Source organism: Plectropomus leopardus, chromosome 19 (genome assembly GCF_008729295.1).
Source record: "Plectropomus leopardus isolate mb chromosome 19, YSFRI_Pleo_2.0, whole genome shotgun sequence".
Taxonomy (NCBI): domain Eukaryota; kingdom Metazoa; phylum Chordata; class Actinopteri; order Perciformes; family Serranidae; genus Plectropomus; species Plectropomus leopardus.
In genome coordinates, this window is record NC_056481.1 from 25474344 (window position 1) to 25493262 (window position 18919).

An 18919-nucleotide genomic window follows, 5' to 3' on the forward strand; every position below is an offset into this window, starting at 1 on the left:
CAGAAAATATGGAATAGGTCCCCTTTAAAAAGGCGGGCTGGGTGTTAATTTACAGATAATAACCAGTGGACTGATTTATATGCTGCTAGATCTCTGTCATTTTATTTTAATCTTTTGAAACCTGGATCAACGTCAATTTTCTTGTGCTGCGTTCAGACACCTCTCATGACCTATTTGGGTTCTTTGAAATCTGAGTGAATTGGTTTGAAAAACACGGGAGAAAAGGGCAATGACCAATGTGGTAAGAAATATCCCACAAATTGCAAGAACTAAGTAAAAGGTGACAAGAAATTTTAAAAAAGGGATTGATTATCATAAAAATTATCCCAAATTTGTGAATCATGTACAGAAAAGTATATATATAATATTTATAATTTTATTTTTAGAATTATCTTACGAAAAAAAGAATTCATACATAATTTTTATTTTCAGCACTTTTTTTTTCTTTTTCTTGCTTGTTTTAAGTGTTCATGTTTTGGGGTTTTTTTTAGGTCATATCTTCAGATGATTGTTGCCTTCTTTCCAAAATCAAATCAATTTGCTAAGGTTTCAAAGGGTTAAGCATTGTAACTGACTGTTTTAATGTATTTTGATTTTGATAATGATTTTCTGCTTTTGTTGTCCTAAAATTTGGGTCCCAGCTGATGCATATGTGATGTCACACCAGCACCAGGCAGCAGCACCATGGAAACAGAATTTATTATGCACAAATTAAGGAAGCTATGTATGTAATAATATTGTCTTTGAGGATAAAGAGCAGTCTGAATAGTACTCAGCTGCAAAGGGAATGAGAAAACATGAATGGTAAAATTAATTAGCATCCTCAGAGACGGTAGGATGTTAGTCCAGGGTGAGTTTCATGGCTCTTAGTGGGATGGAAGCCTCAGAAGAGGCTGGTGATTATGGAATAAGTAGATTATACAGCTCATCCGCACTCATCACTCTGTGAGGAATTTCTGAGTAGGGGAAATTCATACAATCAAAAGTGAAACATCATCTTCTGTTAATTGTTTTGAAACAGAAGAGCAGTTCATGGGGAAGTCATCTCAACAAGCCTGATGAATATGTAGTTTATACATGTAAGCTCTGCAGTTGAAGAAGAGTGTATTCTTTACTCGGGAAAACTTCTAAATATCACACATTTCTCTTGTTAACCCTTTAAAACCTGCTTCAACATCAGTTGTCTTGTGTTGCGTTCAGATGCGTCCCACATGCCATTTAAACCTTTGAAATCTCTGCAAATTTAATTTCTTTCAAAAACATGGAAATAAGACAATTAGCAACTTGGAAATGTCTCACAAAGTGCAAGAAATGAGTAAAAGGTGATGAAAAAGAATTGAAATTAGTTTGAAAAGGGAGAGAATAATTGGAAAATTATCAAAAAATCCAGAAAATATATATTTATAATCAGTATTATATTATATAGTATGATATACAGTATTATATAGTAGTACAATTAGATATTAAAATTACATTAGACAAAAAATGTGTACATATATATATTTTTTTAATTTTCTGCATTTTGGGTCATTTTCTTGTGTGTTTTTCTTTTTTCTTTTTCTTGTTTGTGTTGTTGTTTGGGAGGTGCTTATTTTAGTCATTTTCATTCAACTTTTTACTAATTTCTTGTCTTTATGAGCCATGTGATGTTAAGTTGCCTGCGACCCACGATTTTGCGTTGTCATGTGATGCCGTTTAGGGAGCATATCATACGGACATGAAAGGTGCCTTGTGGTGTTGGGATTGTATGCAAAAAGCACTGTCAAAAGAGTGAGAACGAGCTGGTGGGTTGGACTAGTGGCTGACACAAATTAGGCAGGTTTTCATTACAGATTTGCACAAAACTCAAGCGAAAATAAAACACAATTGCAAGATGACTACAATTTCAATTTGCTCAATTTGAGGGTTAATGGAAACCCGCCTCGGGTCTCTGGGAAGTGGCTGCTTTCAGGTTTCAAAGTAAGAAGCAAAAAGAGCCTAAACGCTCAGTGAAGTCCCCTCACTTCCACAGGCATCGACTCTAGCACTCCCCTAATTGAATCAAGGAGAAAAGTTTGACTCCACTGCAGCAGGGCTGATTGAAAGCCCCTCCGCTGGAAACACATCTGGACAGGTGTGTCTCCAGAGTCAACACACATACGGAGATTTGCACATTTTCGATTTGGCTCAGCAGCTGTTCTGCTCCCTGTGTGCTGTCTTCTTATTACGCTCTTATTAATATAATATCATTAAGTGCCCCCCCCCCCCCCGAACATCTGAGAGCAGCAGTTTATACACACCTCATATCATTCATTCTTTTTGACAGAGCCGGATAGTGGTCGAGTCTGCAGAGATGTACCGCCGAGAGGCGAGGGTCGAAATGATTATTTGTCGGGATGAGAGGGTGAAACTAGAGTCGTTGGTTGGGGAGGGGGCATTGAATCATTTGGCGTGTTTATTACCGCTCCTCTAGCTAGCATCTCCTGGATCAGGTAGAATAATGGCCTCCATAACCTTGGGCATTGGTGGCCTCTGAACACCCCCCACTATCTTTTCATTACAGATCTGTAAAAAAAGGGGGGCACAGATCAGATAGCAAACAGAAATTGCACATGTACACGAGCACTCCCACATGCTCTGAGGCAGTATTTCTCTCCACATCAGGGCGACCAGAAGAGGCACCCTGAATTGATTGGGAGATAATGAAGGAGGGCTGGGAGAGAGGGATCGATGCAGCGGAGCCCTGTTGACGGAAACAGACAATGCAGTCCCGGGTGCTTCACTTACACACAAGGCCGGGCTAGATACAAAATCCATCAAGATCTGGGCGCGTTTCTGTGTTCATATGTCGGGTTTAAACTGATTTATCGATCGTTTTCATTGCTTCTGATAAATGTTTCCTGCTGTGTTGAATCGCTTTGAGCCTTTTCTTGCCAAAAAACAGCCTAAAAATGTCAAGAATCCAATGAATATTCCTGGATTATTTCCCTTAACTGGGTCTCTGAGAAAGCATTTACTGTACTTGGTTTTTAAGAAGATTTAGTAGGCCCTTGCGGCATGCTAAGGAGGCTGTTTTTGCAGGTTTACAGGCTCGCAGCTATTTGAAATGAAACTATTATTACTGAAGGAATATTGCAAAAATAAAATCAGGACATATGCATGCAAAGAATAATAAAATAACCCTGACAAGATGTCACTCAGCCCAGCTGCTCTATGAATTACACTATTACAATTTTATAGCTAGTTTTGCTTTGAAACCATAAAAGCACACTTTTTTAACATTATGATTTCACAAAAGAAAGACTGTTTGAATAGATGGACACCCAAACATCACACCCACATGTGATAGCTGAACCTGACATTCTAAAATCAATCTGCTGCCAGAACATTCTCCTGTTTTTTGGAAGGCTTTTTAAAACATTTTCCCTGCAGGGTTTTTCTCCTATTCAGTGGTAAGACCATTACTGAAGTTGGCCAGAGATGCTGGGCGATAAAGGTCTCAGTGTGCTTACAGGAGCTGTGTACAACACTCAGAACACACTTATGATACAAAGTCTCAGCCAGGATTGTCTGCACACGGCTCTCAACATGGAGGCAGCAAACAGCAGAAACAGTGCTACCAACAGGAAGAGCTAACAGTGCTAATGCTCATTTATGCTCCCTTTATGGATGAAAATTAATTTAAAATTAAATTAATAGCATTAATTTCATGTATTTCAGTCAAAAGAGCTTTCTCTTTACAATTATTTAGGTTATCTTTTTTAAAATTCCTTGTTATTTGTGTAATTATTCATTTTCTTCTGATATTTAACAGATAAAATAAATCAATCTATTTCAAACATATACACCACTGCCATCACACTTCACATCACACTGTTCTTTTTTATGGCACAGTTACAGCCAATAAATGCCACTTGAGGGCAGATTCAAAAGGTTTATACAACAAACAAGGCAACAAGGCGTTGTATACATCCATTAAATACATCCTGACATCTGGATGAAGAATACTTTTTAGTAATTTCACTACATTTTATGATATTTATCGTTTCATTTTGTTCTGCCATTATTTAAATTTCTTTGTTGTCTTCTATGGTCGTTTCTCGCTTGATCTACGCTACACTGCCTCCATGATTTCTGGTTGTACTGCTCAGCTCTGTCTGAAAGCTCTCAGAAAAAGTGCACAAATAGGGACAATAGGGCATGAGGGGAGGTGCATCTGTCGAGTTCCGAAACTTCCTGAAACAGACATTCATGCCCACTTCATGAAGAGATTGTTCAGGTTTACGGTCTGGAGCTACAACTTCCATCACATTTCGTGAGTATAACATAGTGCATCACTATACATTCAGAAGAGAGAGTTCAGTAGTGTCCCCTTCTTCCCATTTGTATGAATCACTGCATCTCTGCCCTCTACGTGATGGCAGGCTTTTAGCTCTGCCTTTAAGTGTGGCCATTCAGAACAGGTAAGCACACTATTGCTACTACATGTGTCATCTGACCCACCTTCTCTGAAACATACTGAAACTTCATAAACCATAAGGTCAAATTAAACCCTGTTTAATGGTGAGCATTAGCCATTCCTTCTAAAAAAAACTCAAATTATTGTGTTGGTCCGACTAAAACTAGACTTTTACAATACACGTGAACATGTTACCAACTGAAATCATACTAAGTTGAATTTCTCAAAGTCAGACTAACACATCGAGATAATGCAGTTGGGGATCTAGTTACTCTTTCATGTATATACTTAAATCAAACCTGAACAGGTCTAGACATTTTGCACGTGCTCTGTAGTCCCCGCATCAGGCTTTGACCTGGAAGTGGAACAGCACAAATTCATAGAAGAAAGCTGAGAACAACAAAAGAAGAAATGAAGCAAACAAAACAAGAAGAAGGTATCAAATAAAGCGTAGAGTTCGTACATAATTTATGGTACCAAAAAGTTATCCAAGTTTTCACTGTTTGACATGCAACCCATATCATCCAGAAGAAGGTCCACTAGCAACTAGCTGAAAGGGGGCATATCACCACCTAGCACGCGTCGGACATACTTCCATCAATACATCGATTCTCCCCTGATGCTTGCACCCCATTCTGAGACAAGGACAGCAGTCCAATTAAATGGCCTAATCGCGCTATAACAGTAGCTCCACTTGTAAACATGTAAACATACTGAGTGGTAGAGTCCACTATTTCAAAGTTGGGCCATTAATGTTCATTCACATTAAAAGCAATCAACGACCAAAACATGGGATGGCATTTAAGCAGTAACAGTAACTGTACAGTAAATGCAAAATAGGGTCATTATGGGTATCTTTTGACAGTGGCAAGACAAGCAAATTTTATTTATACAGCCCAATATCACAAATTTGCATTAAGGGGCTTTACAATCTGTACAGCAAACCACACCTTGTGTGTACTGAATAACTAACTTAATAAAATAAGAATATAAACACAATCCAAATCCGAAGAACAAAAATCACACATGGAATATAAAAAACATATGAGGATAATAGACCCATAACAAGCAGCTTCCAGGTATCACCAAACAGACAAGTCTGAGCCATACAACCTCCTCTCCGCCGTCGAACCTGGAAAAAGGACAGATTACACAAACATACAAGAAGCAAAACCGAATCACATCATTCACACAGACACAAGAATAAAACAAACACAGAGGGAGAACCAAGAGGAGGGGCTGGATCTCCTGGAGGACGAAGATCCAGATCTAAACGTGATGGTGCAGTGCAGAGAAGCCTAAGTTAAAAACAAAAGAGAGAGAAAAAGAAAGAGAGAGGGTGACAGGGGCTCGCAGCTGCGCTTGTTGATTAGTTTTAGATATCGTGAGAAGTGGAAGGAGGAGCAGCCACAGTGACGGGTAGCAGGCCTCCATCTCCTCACCAAAGTAACAACTCCTGTGTTGTGCTGTTTTGTGGAAAATGCCCCATCCCATGCTCAGCATAAAATCAAATTTCAGTTGCCCATTTTGAGATTAAAAAGAGACTTCCTCTTCAAAACTACCAGTTTGTTTGGCTGCACTGTAAACAGATACACCAGCTCAGGGCTCAACAAGAGGATTTGTCCGATTGCCTGCAGGGCAAATGAAATGCCTCATCAGGCTAGTAAATTTAACAATTCACTTGCTTCATTAGGCAAGTGGTACAAAAATAGTAAAACATTTTCAAAGCTAATGATAAAAGTTACTTGGCAATGTTATATACAATATCAAAGAACTCAGTTTAATATCTTTAGAATATCTCAGGTATGCTGTGATCTAGAGATGTACTTTAAATGAACTTTGGTCTGTGTTGGACGCAGTGTTTATTTCTTTGTCCCCAATCACCAAGGCCAAGAAAACACATTTCATAAGCCAAAAATATTGCTCACTACTGCACTGTGTGTAATTTAATAAATATCTGATACTCAGTTTCTTTTTTTGTTTTTCTTTTCTATTTATGGCGATATAACTATGCAGTGATATCACAGCAGCATATATATTCTGATAGATCAATTTGTCCTAAAATAATCTGTTTTGAGTATGATTGTTTATAGCAGGGTTGAGGTTATACATGCATTATTAAAAAAGACCAGGCAGAGCAAAAACTGGAAAAAATGGCTCAGACCTGTGACATCTTCGCTGTCCTTTGATAACTGTTAATAAAGTATCCCAACACGTTCTCATCCCAAGCCCTCACATGTTGCCGTTTAGCAGTTGAATTCCATGTCAACATATATCATTTTAAGTATCTTTCTGCGTCTGCTATTGGTGTTCCAGGATGGTGCTGCTGTAAGGTCAACAATGCACATGGTGGGGTTACACAGCACGTGGTTATGTTTAGACAACACAAGCACATGGCAGTCAATGCCAGGATGCATATAAACTAACATGCTGGCACCTACGGTTAGTATTAAGGGAAAAAGCCAAGCCAAAAAAATAACATTCAGATGGGACGCAAACACCAGACTCCTGCATGAAAGTCAAGGGTTTGTTGGACCCCTCCAACTCACCCTGTCGGTGCCCTCGTGCTGCTAATATTATGTTGTTACTGGCAGAGTTTCAACCAACCACCATTTTGTGGCATATCATGCACATGTAACATGTTCTGTCCGGCCATGTTTTCAACTGACGGCACCTGTCCGCGTATCAGGTTTGTACGGCAGGTATCGTCTGGCCGTCTGGTGTTGTATAATATCAACATAAACTGTTCTGTCCAGCTGTGTTCTCTCCTGATGCAATTCACCCGCAAATCATGAGGAAGTCAAAGGTACCTTTTGGCGTCGGGAGTGGATGGCGAAAGCACTATCAAAGCGGCAGTTTTTGATGACTCTGGAATGAGAACGGGCTGGTCCATCTGCCTCTTCACCAATCAGTCAATACGGTCTTTTCTTCAACATTTCTGTTACTGACCTTGCTGAAAAAGTGAAACCTTCCTGGGGTTAAGTATTCACATTACACACAATCCACTGACATATGATTTGTCCCAGTGGTGTAGAGGTATTTGATGAGGCGGGTGTACAACTAGGTGGATGGATAGGTTACAGACAGAAGTGGGTATACTCTCCTATATATTCAAGTGACTTGTCAGCTGACAGGTGTGTATACTGTAAATAGCCAGAAAAAGATACCTACACATGAGCTCCAATACACCACTGGTGTGTCCTCTCTTCGCCCCCCTTTGAAAACCACTTAGTAAACCAGTTGTAGGGTCCTGACTTACTTTTTGGAGAGGCAGGCAGCAGTGAATCAGAGTCTTATTGTTCGGTATATACCCTCATCAGCCCGGGAGAGGAGGTTCCTCTCCTCCTTGTCCCTGATGACCGCTGATCTGATGTGAAAGACTATGACAGGTCACGTCAACCCTGACGGAGCTTCCTGTGTGCAGCTGATAAGCTTCAGCTGCATCAGGCAAACAATGGAAAAGAAAGCCAGACTGTAACGCTGCGTCTGTATCAGCAGGACACAATCCCATGCCGTTCATTTAGAGGCTCTGACAAGAAGACGTTACCCTGATAACCTGCGCTATCCGCCTGTAATCTCAGAGCAGTGCTTTCTCTGTGACAGCGGTGTTATTGAGCATGCATCTGAGGAGGAATATTGACATATCAACACATTTAATATGGAACAGTACAAAACAGGTACAGGTACAATAAGTCAGATCCTCATATAGTGAAGCATTTTCCAAAGTGAACTTTCCAGACACATTTATTGGGCTGATAACATTACTCAAACACAGTGTATGACCATTGTAAACAATAAAACAGAAAAAAGGCATCAGCTCAGACTGAGAACTGCTCCAGAATTCAAAGTGCGCCAAGCTTTTTAAAATTCTCAACTTTTTGTCTTTTTTTTTTTTTTTTAAATCCTCTTAATATATCTTTTGAATTCATTACTTTTCTTTACATATTCATTTTTCTGCAGTATTGATAATTATAATATGTACAAACGAGGCCAAGACACTGGTTGTTCTGAGGCCATAAGAAAGCCTGTAAATATTTGCTCGTCTCCCATGACATGACTCTAGTTTTGGAAAAATGACAAGGTAAGGCTGTGTTCCCTCTCGGTTGCTGATTGCATGCCTTGTTGGTGACTGTAATGAAACGTCCGTGTGGGACCGTGATGACCACTTCGTCTTGACCGGCGGGATGGGGGCAGTGACTTAGTCCTTGGATTTTCCCATTGATAGCAACATTTTTTATGTACAAAGGCTTTAAAGTCCCAACGTTGTCCTAGTGGTTGGGAGGCTATCAAATAAATGCTTCCACAATATTTTTTTTGTTTGTTTCCAAGTGTCTTTTTTTGGTTTTCTCCCAAAAAAGTATTGGTATCAAAATGTCCGTATAGATATAGTCGTACAGTGGGGGAAAGGGCTTGTTACCATGTGTTAGATCAAGGGCTCAAACTGTTCTCAATGTATGAAAAGTAGAGTCTCTTTGCTCGCAATACAAAGTTCCTTAATTTGGATAATGTCCAGTGTTTGTCTTTATACAATGCCATGAAATAATCTTAGATGAGATGCAGCCTTAAATCCCACTATCACATCCTCACCCTCTCCTCGTCCCGCTCTCCTTCTCTGACACTCGTCTCCATGCTCATCCAAGGGAGGCTACTTTAGCAACCACTCGTTCACTGGAAGAGAGGAGAAGGACAGGAGAGAGAATACTGATTTATATATGTGCCGCTCTGCACAGTTCAACTGTTCTCCTACATTATTCACCCCCCACCCTTCCCTGATACCAGTGATACTCAACTTATGGCCTGTGGGACAAATCTCGCACAAGAAAGTTTGCTGGGTGGCCCCCCAACCTTTTTCTAATTAACAACAAAAAATAAAGTGATTCACACTGAGAGTTGTCTTTGTACCTATCTGGCCCCTGATAGCATGCATGGTGCCATGCCAGCTATTTTCTAATTCATAATAAAAGTAGGTAAGTAAGTAAGTAAGTGATAAACATTGGGAAATTTTCTTTTCAACTTTTAGTATACATAACATGCCAGCATAAAATAGAGCTTGTTTATCAAAAAAGGGGCCAGTGAAGGTCTTAGCTAAGTCCCTTATGTCCTAAATCCTAGAAACACAATAAAATCCTAGAAATGTTGTGAAATCCTCCAAACTCTCTCAAATCGTAGAAAAGTCCTATATCCCAGAAATTTCCAAATATCCCAGAAATGTCCTTAAATCCTTGAAATTACCTAAAATCCAAGAAACCTGCTAAAATACTAGAAATGTCCAAAAATTCTAGAAATTTCCTAAAATCCCCAAAATGTCCTTAAACCCTAGAATTTGTATACATTTCTTAAAATTATAGAAACATCCAGAAATCCTAGAAAAGTCCTATATCCTAGAAATTTCCAAATATCCCTGAAATGTCCTTAAATCCTCGAAACATCCTAGAATCATATACATTTCATAAAGTTCTAGAAATTTTCTAAAATACTAGAAACATGCTAGAATCCCGGAAATTTCTAAAAATTCTAGAAATGTCCAAAAATCTTAGAAATGTCAAAAAATCCTACAAATATCCTAAAAATCCTAGAAATATCCTAAAAATCCTAGACATTTCCTTCAATCATAAAAACATCGCAAAATCCTAGCAATGTTGTAAAATTTTAGAAATGTCCTAAAATTCCAGAAATGTTCTTAAATCCTGAAAACATCCTTAAATCCAACAAATGTTCTAAAATCCTAGAAACATGTATGGGGCTGTTGCAACTGGCCCCTGGCCTCCTGTCATTTTGCAAAAGTGGCCCCCAAGCAAAGCAAGTTGAGTATCCCTGCCCAACAACATATTTCATCTTTAAGGATAATATATAATTCAAAAGGAAAGGCACACAGTGAATGTGCCTAGGTGGGTGTGTGGGTGGTGTGTGTGTGTGTGTGTGTGGAGGGGGTGGCAGCGCCATTATGTTTCAAGTGGCAGCCTTGTAGGAAAATTATACCCAAAACGAAGAGGTGCCAAAAACACAAGTAAATATTGTAATTTGATAAACAGGTGTTTCGCTGCCATGTGAAAGATTTATTGGAGTGCTATCCAAATCAGATTTCCTTTCATCAGGTGGTGAAAATAAAACAGTAAACACACACATACGCAGAGCGTGATTAGCTCCCGAACCGCCCTGATTTCCCATTCAGTTACCCTTATAATCACCTCTCAGGGGAGGGGAGGAGTGGGTCTTGTTGCTCCTGCTCTTAAGGTTGACCTTACACAAATCACCAGAGACATATTTTCACTTTTAATGAGCACCCCCACCCCCCACCCACCTCCCCACTTCATCACCAAGGTCTTTCAATCTCCTAACAATCAAAGAAGCAGCTCTGCTTTTGTGTTTTTTTGTTGGCTCACTCTCAGTGGCTCTCTGGTGAGTGCATTTGTTTCAGGATCACGATGGTCTGAGGTGGGTGAAATCTCTCCTCGACTGCTGCACAGAATAAGAATTCAAAGGGAGGCTGCTCGAGTAGAGCAGAACAGAAAAAGAATGAGAGAGACACAGACATATAGACAAGCATGGTGTGTGTCGGCCACAGTACAGTAAACCCAGAGCAAAGGAGAAAAAATAAAATAACTGAATGGATTGCAGGGACTGGGACTTTTTAGTTCAGTCAAGGTACTACCACCCTGTGAAAATACCCTGTTGCAAGTAAAAGTCCAGCTTTAGAAAAATGTTACTCAAGTTAAAGTGAGTAAGTATATTCAGGAAAGTATACTTAAAGTATTACAAGTAAAAGTGTGCCATGCAAAAAAAACCAAACACTTAAAAAAAATTAAAATAAACAAAGCACTCATGAAATTCAAAATTACGGATTAAAACCACACTCCAAAGCATTAAAAAACTATTTTAAAAAGACAAACACCCAAAAACTCAATATTATAACCCCCCCTAACAAAACCCTTATAATTATTAAAAAATTGAAAAAAAAAACACCTGTGCATTAAAAAATAAAAAATAAAATAACCCTCAAAATTATTTAACCCCCCCCCCCCAAAAAAAATCAAAATTATAAAAAAAGAAAAAGAACCCCCAAAAGACATTTTAAATAAAAAGAAAAATCACCCCCCAATATTAAAAAAAAAAAAAAAAAAAAATTAAAAATAGCTGGCAAACAATTTTCTGCTAATCAACTGCATGATTAATGAACTAATTAGTGAGAAGAAGCTGTACTTGATTAAACAGTTTGGTAATTAAATTTATTACAAAATATTATATTTTATAAACTCTTGTTATGTTATTATGCAAAAGTCTTAATATCTACAATTACTACAGCATTCACATAAATGTAATGGACAAAAAAGTACAATATTTCCCTCTGAAATATCATGGGGTAAAAGTATAAATTAAAAAAAACACACTCAAGTAAAGTACAATGACCACAAATTTGCATTTTAGTACAGAACTTGAGGAAATATAATTAGGTACTTTCCAACACTGGGGCTACCTCTTTAGTGTATTTACGCTCCGGGAGTGAAATTCAACACTCTGTGCAGCTCTTGCTCACATATATATAGGCAGAAAGAGCGAGCGAGACATGACAGACTGCAGCAACACCTCCCAGGCTGCAGCGAGCTGTGACAAGCCCGTTTCAGATCTGTCAGTCAGGGCCAAACAGGTGTTCTCACTGTCCAGCCATCTGACTCGCTGCTGCCTGCTTTTTTTCCCTCCCCTGCTTCTCTTTAGCACATCACTCTGCAGTCTGCATTATCTCAACCATCAGCCGAGTCCCAGCTCAGCGCGCAAAATTCATATTAATTTTATTAATTAAAGCGGTGAGCGTGGGTCGAGCAATAATCTTCCAAAATTAATGTGGATGTCAAATCTAAAATAAATTACATCAGAGGGTGATATCCCCTCCTGAAGAACAGAGTTTGGTGAGTAATTGTTGATCACGCTTACTGACCAAAAACTCTCGGCCTCATTATCTACACGGCATGTGGTCGCTGCAGTGTAGGGAAGAGCGTCAATCACCAAACCCACTTTATTAACTGCTATTCTTTGAGCACAGTTTTTACATCCGATGCAAACCCGAGTAAACATGAACTGTACTCAAAACCACCTTTTCAAGTGGACCTGTTGGACTTTGTGATCAAGTGTACAGGATCCAGAAACGGATCAGGATCCTGACGTGAGAGCCTCGTAAAGGGAAGTGAAGTGAGACTTTTCCTAACAAAGCATTTTAAAGGGTTATTTCTGGTTTGATATTATTTATGCAGTGTTGGTCATCAAATGAACCCTGCTAACACAAGAGAAAATTACCCCCTAAAAATTAGCAAAAAATTAGTTCAAACTCGAGAACATGGAAGGATTGAAAGTTGATAATATGGAATGAAACCTGAGAATGAATTAAAATTGAGAATATGGAATAAAACCTTAGAATGAAAAAAGTAGAGAATTTGGCAAGAAACTTGAGGATATGTTATGAAACTTGGGAAAACAGAATGACATTTGAGGATGTGATGAATCCTGGGAATATGGAGCCAAAGTTAGGAATATGACACTCAGGGCCAGCTCTTGGCATAGGGGATATAGGCGGTTGCCTAGGGCGCCATCTGCTGGAGGGGTGCCACAACGCCGCCAGTCGCCCTTGGCCTTGAGGGAAAATAATAATAAAAAATAACAATTTTCTATGCCCACTGGCACCCTCACTTAGTATTTCCTGTCTAGAAAAAAATATCTATATTAACATTACAAATAACAGTGACATGTTCCTAAATTATGTGTGAGCATGTGATGTGTCATTATTGGGTGAGGAGGTGCGGGTTAGGGTTAGGGCGCCTAGGGCACCAAATTGGGTAGAGCTGACCCTGATGACACTTGAGAATATAGAATGAAATCTGATGTCATCGAGGTGCCGGTGCCATCTTGTGTTTAAGAGAGAGTTGGGAGCAGCACTCTTGCTTCTTGACCTGCCTTTATAGTGTTTGCAAAGGGTGGAGCTTTACATATGGACATATGTAGGGACTTGTCCCCACCAAAATCAGCACTGGACAGCACTGTGCTTACTTTGCTTGCTTGCTTTGAGCAAAACTTTTTGGATCATCCTCATTCTCACAGTTTTATTGACGGTTTTAACTCATCCAAGTTTTTGTTGATATTCGGGAAAACCAAGCTGGTCGGTCAGAGTAATGGTGGCACTTTACACTGCAACTCAGCAGTAATAAGATGATCTGAGGGTAAAAGATTGGGAGCAACAGAATTTAATATTTGTGATCGCGAAGCTCTTACCTTGTTATTACCACTGTAATAACCGTAGTATCACTCTGTTACTGTGCTCCAGATATTACCACCAAGTGACTCTATTATTACCGAGCAGTTCAACTGGTAAAACACAGAAGTGCTTTTAGGAAATGTAGCTAAACTGTTGGCTTTTTTACAGCTTCCCTGAAAAAACTATTTTACACGACTGCCCACTACATGTTTGTTACTCCACTGAGGCTCCTAAAAAGATTAGTTGGGATGTTGCTGTGCTCCCAGATCTTTGCAAGCACTTTATTGAGTACAAAGCTATAGTAATCATATCTAAATGAAATGATGGCCAATTATGAACATAAAAACCATACTGTAATAAAGCAAAATGTTCCCATTGAGTAAAATTTGTGAAAAATTAGAAGTGAGCTTGTGTTATGAACAACATAGTGTTGCCCAATGTGCCTACATATTTTTTTAAATAGAAGAAATGAAATGTTAGAGATGGGGAGAGAGCAATAACAGCAGCTGGTTTCTACCTCGGTACTGGAGCTTCTGAGCCCTGTTGTTGGGGCAGTCTTTGCCCTGCATGCTGAAGTTGATGTTGGTGCGGATGCAGCGGTTGTTGAGCGGCTGGACCGGGCGGACGTTTGTCGCTCATGCTCAGGAAGATCTGAGACGGCTGGTTCTGGCTCAGCAGCCGCAAGGAGTGCATCTTACAAAGAGAGGGAGAGAGAAGAAGCTGGTTAAAAGTTGACCGAAGCATCATGGAAATGTGAGCTAGGCTTTTTGATCCGCTGCATTATTTTCCAGACAGCGCTGCGTGGAGGATTACACAAGAGTAGAGCTGGGAAAGTGTTGGAGTAAAAGCCTCGGCGTCGGGCTGACATGTTTCACAGGCAGAACAATAGTTAGAGAGAAAATCCTCGGCTGAGACAGACGATCTTCGGGGAATTTCAGGAGTTACGTTTCAGGTCTTGCTCGGGGGCTGAGGCTCACCTGCATGCGAGTGAGGTACACCGGCTTGTTCATCAGGATCCATGTGGCGGTCTCGAAGCATGGAGGGATGGTCATTGATCCATCATATGTGATAAAACTATTTGTCTCCGGGTAAATCTCCTCTATGTTCAGGCCAGTCAGTAGATACGCATCGTCTGCACAAAGAAAAGCACAAAACAAAAACAAGAAGGGACTTTTAATACTGTGTGGTTGTTTCCATCTGTACCAAAAGTGTAAGTTGCACAAAAGTAACAAAAAACAGAACAAAAAGGAAAGAAAAAAATCCTAAACATCAACAAATCAATCAATCAGACTTTATTTGTATAACACCTTCCATACAAGCAAAACTGTAACACAAAGTGCTTCATACAATAAAACACACACACACACATGCACGCACGCACACACACACACACACACACACACACACACACACACACACACACAAACAATACCATAATAAATAAGTTAATTAATTAGAATAAAAACAACAACAACAATAATAATAATAGTAATAATAATTATAATAATAAAAATACTCTTAATAGTAGATAAAAGGTATATTACAGAATAACAGCATAAAGTATAACAATATATAAAAATGGTAAAAATAATACAATGATGTACCATCTAGTAAAACAAACATCAGTAGTCAATACACAAATAAAGTTCAATTAAAAGCCAGACTAAAAAGGTAGCTCTTAAGTTTGCTTTTAAAGATATTAACACCCTCTGCTGCTCTCAGGTCTTCAGGCATATTATTGCTATTACTATGGTCCAAACATATTACTTACATGCATATTTCTACAAAAAGATCATCTAAAAAAAGTCTTTCTTGTTGTTTCTCTAATCATATTGTTACCCTTTAGTTTTGCCTCGGGATGCTTTCAGGGCCCTGACCCCCACGCTGGGAACCACCACATTAAACCATCAGTCCGCCCTGATCATGGACTGGCATATTATACGCCATGCTCATGGAGGACTATCAGAGGGAACCGCTCAAATCAATCATATGCTCAAATCATTTATTAAAGTGACAAATTTACATAAAAGCATACTGTACATAAATAAATTAGTACTGTTACTGTACTACTTGATAACTGATTACTTGAAATAAAATACTTATTGACTATTTTCTACGTCATTATATTTCAAAGGGGAAATCTTGTTCTTTCTACTCCTCTACATTTATGTGGCTGATTTATTTACTTGTTTCTTTTCTGATTAGGAGTTTACACAAAAAAATGTATTGCTTTCAGAATATGATATTTTAGATTAGCTCATTGAAACTGGAGCTAATTGGTTTGATTTCCTTCAAAAACATGAGGAAAAAGGCATTAAGCAATCAAAGAAGATATGACCCCAAAATCTGCCAGAAAGCAGTCAAAAGATTAAGAAAATTATTTGCAAATAACAAAAAGAAAATTGAGAAAAAATTAAAATTATAATCAAAATAATTCTGTAACAGAATTTTAAATATGTATTTTTTTAAATTACATATTTGCAGGACTTTCACTTTTAAATTGATATGGCTAACTTGTTAGCAAGTTGCTTATCTCAGGCAATTTGGCTGTTATCAAGCCATTAAATGGACATCATCAGTAGTGACAGGCATCATTGATATGGGTTAATAAGGGCCTCCCACCTACTATCAGGATGAGAACACCATATTTAAGCAATGAAATTAAACTTTTGCTAGAAAGGGCTTTTGTCCGATTCTCTCCTTTGTGTGAGAAAATCTGCATATTGACAGGTGAATGCATGTGTGTGTCAAAGACAGGACTTTCACCCAGGAGACACATGAAACTAATATTTACATCTTTTTCTAAACCTAACCATGTCATCCTAAATCTAAGGAGAGTGAAAGTGAGACATAACAAACTAGCAACAGCCATTGAATGGGCTGATAACAACATTCTATACCTACTTGTAGGTGTAGCAGGCCCCTACTGCACCACATAAGGCTTATGACCACCAATGACAGCCATTTTTATGGGCTGATAACATCCTGATCGAGAGCAGTTAAGCAGTTTCATATTCACTCTCTTTTAGCTTTGTTTTTTTGGTCTACACTAACTACTAACGGGAATATCTCTCTCTATAGCTGCTAAATGCTCGACTATGTTCACCTGCTCCTCTCTAACTGTGTCTGCCTGCTGTTTGCTGCTGAGCAGCTTGTGTATAGTGGATTAATGAGAGCTTTTTACTGAAAACAGCTGCCTGTTGTGGCAGAAAACTAGGCTACGAGAGCTTTGAGAGTGAACCAAACAGTAAAGTTGTGGGCCACAGAGAAAAACAATGAGCTGAAAGTCACAACAAAGGTCTCAAAGGCTGAGGGGAGCTGCAGATCCGGCTGATTATTCTCTAGAGGTTTATCAATATGTTTTCATATTGTCATTCGATACATTATTATTAGAATAATAGGGATAAAAGCTAGAGTTGAGCTAGATTTAAGATTTCATTGTCAAAATAGCATTATTGCTACGTGCATAGTTGTCTTATATTTTACCCACAATCTTCCATTAAAAATAGACGAAGGACTGAGTCTGATTAATAGTATGACTTTTCTGCATTAGCATGCACAGCAAAAAAAGCTATTTCCCAGCCTGTATCTTCACTCACTCCCTTGTTCCCTACATGATAAACACTGAATGTTTAAGATATCAGAACTAGTTTACTCAGATTCTTTTCACACATGAATGTGGGTTTTTTTGCAGGAAGTTGTGTTGATGCCACAAACACTACATTCTACACTAGTGACACTCAAATTATGGCCTGAGGGTACAATCTGGCCACCGATAGCATGCCTGGTGGCAACTCAACTATTTTCTAACTAATAATTGAAATAAAGTGTTTCACACTGGGAATTTTTATTTTCTAATTTGATTATACATAAGGTGCCAGAGTGCATAAAACTACAACAGTTTGTTGTTTACAAAAAAGGACAGAGGTCCTCGCTACGCCCCTAATGCCCTACAATCCTAGAGAAGTCCTTCAATTCTAGAAACATTCTAAATAATTAGAAATGTCCCAAAATCCCAGAAACGTCCTGAAATCCAACATATGTCCTAAAATCCTAGAAATGCCCTGAAATCCTTAAAATGTCACTGAATCCTACAAACTTCCCAAAATCCTAGAGATGTCCTACAATCCCAGAAACCCTAAAATCATAAAAATAACCCTAAACCCCAGGGATGTCCTAGAACCTACAAACACCCTGAAACTCACAAATGTCCCAAAAGCCTTAGAATGTTCTTAAATTCAAGAAACATTCTAACATGCTAGAAACAATCTGAAATCTGAGTGTCCTTAAATCCTAAAAATATCCCAAAATCCCAGAAATGTCCTGAAATCCTAGAAGCCTTCTAAAATCTTAAAAGTGTCCTAAAATCCAAAACATGTCTTAATACCTAAAAAGTCCTAAAATCCAACAAATGTCCTAAAATCGTAGAAATGTCCTAAAAGCCTTAAAATGTCCTAAAATCCTAGAAATGTACTGAAATCCTAGAAACCTCCTAAAATCCCCCAAATTTCGTAATTTACTCAAAATGTCCTGTAATCCAACAAATGTCCTAGAATCCTAGAAATGTCCTAAAAGCCTTAAAATGTCCTAAAAACCTAAAAACGTACTGAAATCCTAGAAACCTCCTAAAATCCCCCAAATTTCCTAATATCCCCAAAATGTCCTGAAATCCAACAAATGTCCTAAAATCCTAGAAATGTCCTAAAAGCCTAAAAATGTCCTAAAAGCCTAAAAATGTCCGAAAATCCTTCAAATGTCCTTAAATCCTAAAAATATCCTAAAATCCCAGGAATGTCATGAAATCCAAGAAACGTCCTATAATTCTAGAAATGTCGTAAAAGCCTAATAAATGTTCTACAATGATAGAAATGTCCTATAAAACGGTGTAGTGAAGTAGCAAAAAGACGAGTAATGTCAGACAGCTGCAGATACACAGATGATCTTGTTGCTGTCTGGTCGTAAGAAACTGGGTATTTTCCTTGGAGGCTGCGAGTTTACCTATTACATCCTCCTCTTTAGCGTGCGGGCTGTAAACTCACCACCCACTGCTCATCAAGCACTGAGCTCATCTTTCATAACACATTTTCTCACTTCTTATTTCACATATCATTTACTGTTCTGTGAATGACAGGCTGTTGGTGTTGCAGCACAAAACCTCTTTTATCCAAACTGTCTCCACTGTCAGGACGCTAATTAGACAGACTGCAACTCTCTACCTCTTCCTCTTCACACTCCAGTAA

The 18919-nt window shown here is 38.7% G+C and overlaps 1 protein-coding gene across 1 annotated transcript in view; it reads right to left on the reverse strand.

Moving 5' to 3' along the window:
- Positions 1-8192: 8192 nt before the first annotated feature.
- ca10a (carbonic anhydrase Xa) overlaps positions 8193-18919 on the reverse strand; it is a 284872-nt gene continuing 274145 nt past the window's right edge. Inside the window, 4 exon segments of the mRNA XM_042508113.1 lie at positions 8193-9106; positions 14197-14308; positions 14310-14372; positions 14657-14811. Coding sequence (XP_042364047.1) covers positions 9084-9106; positions 14197-14308; positions 14310-14372; positions 14657-14811 — 353 coding nt within the window. The 3' untranslated portion in view covers positions 8193-9083.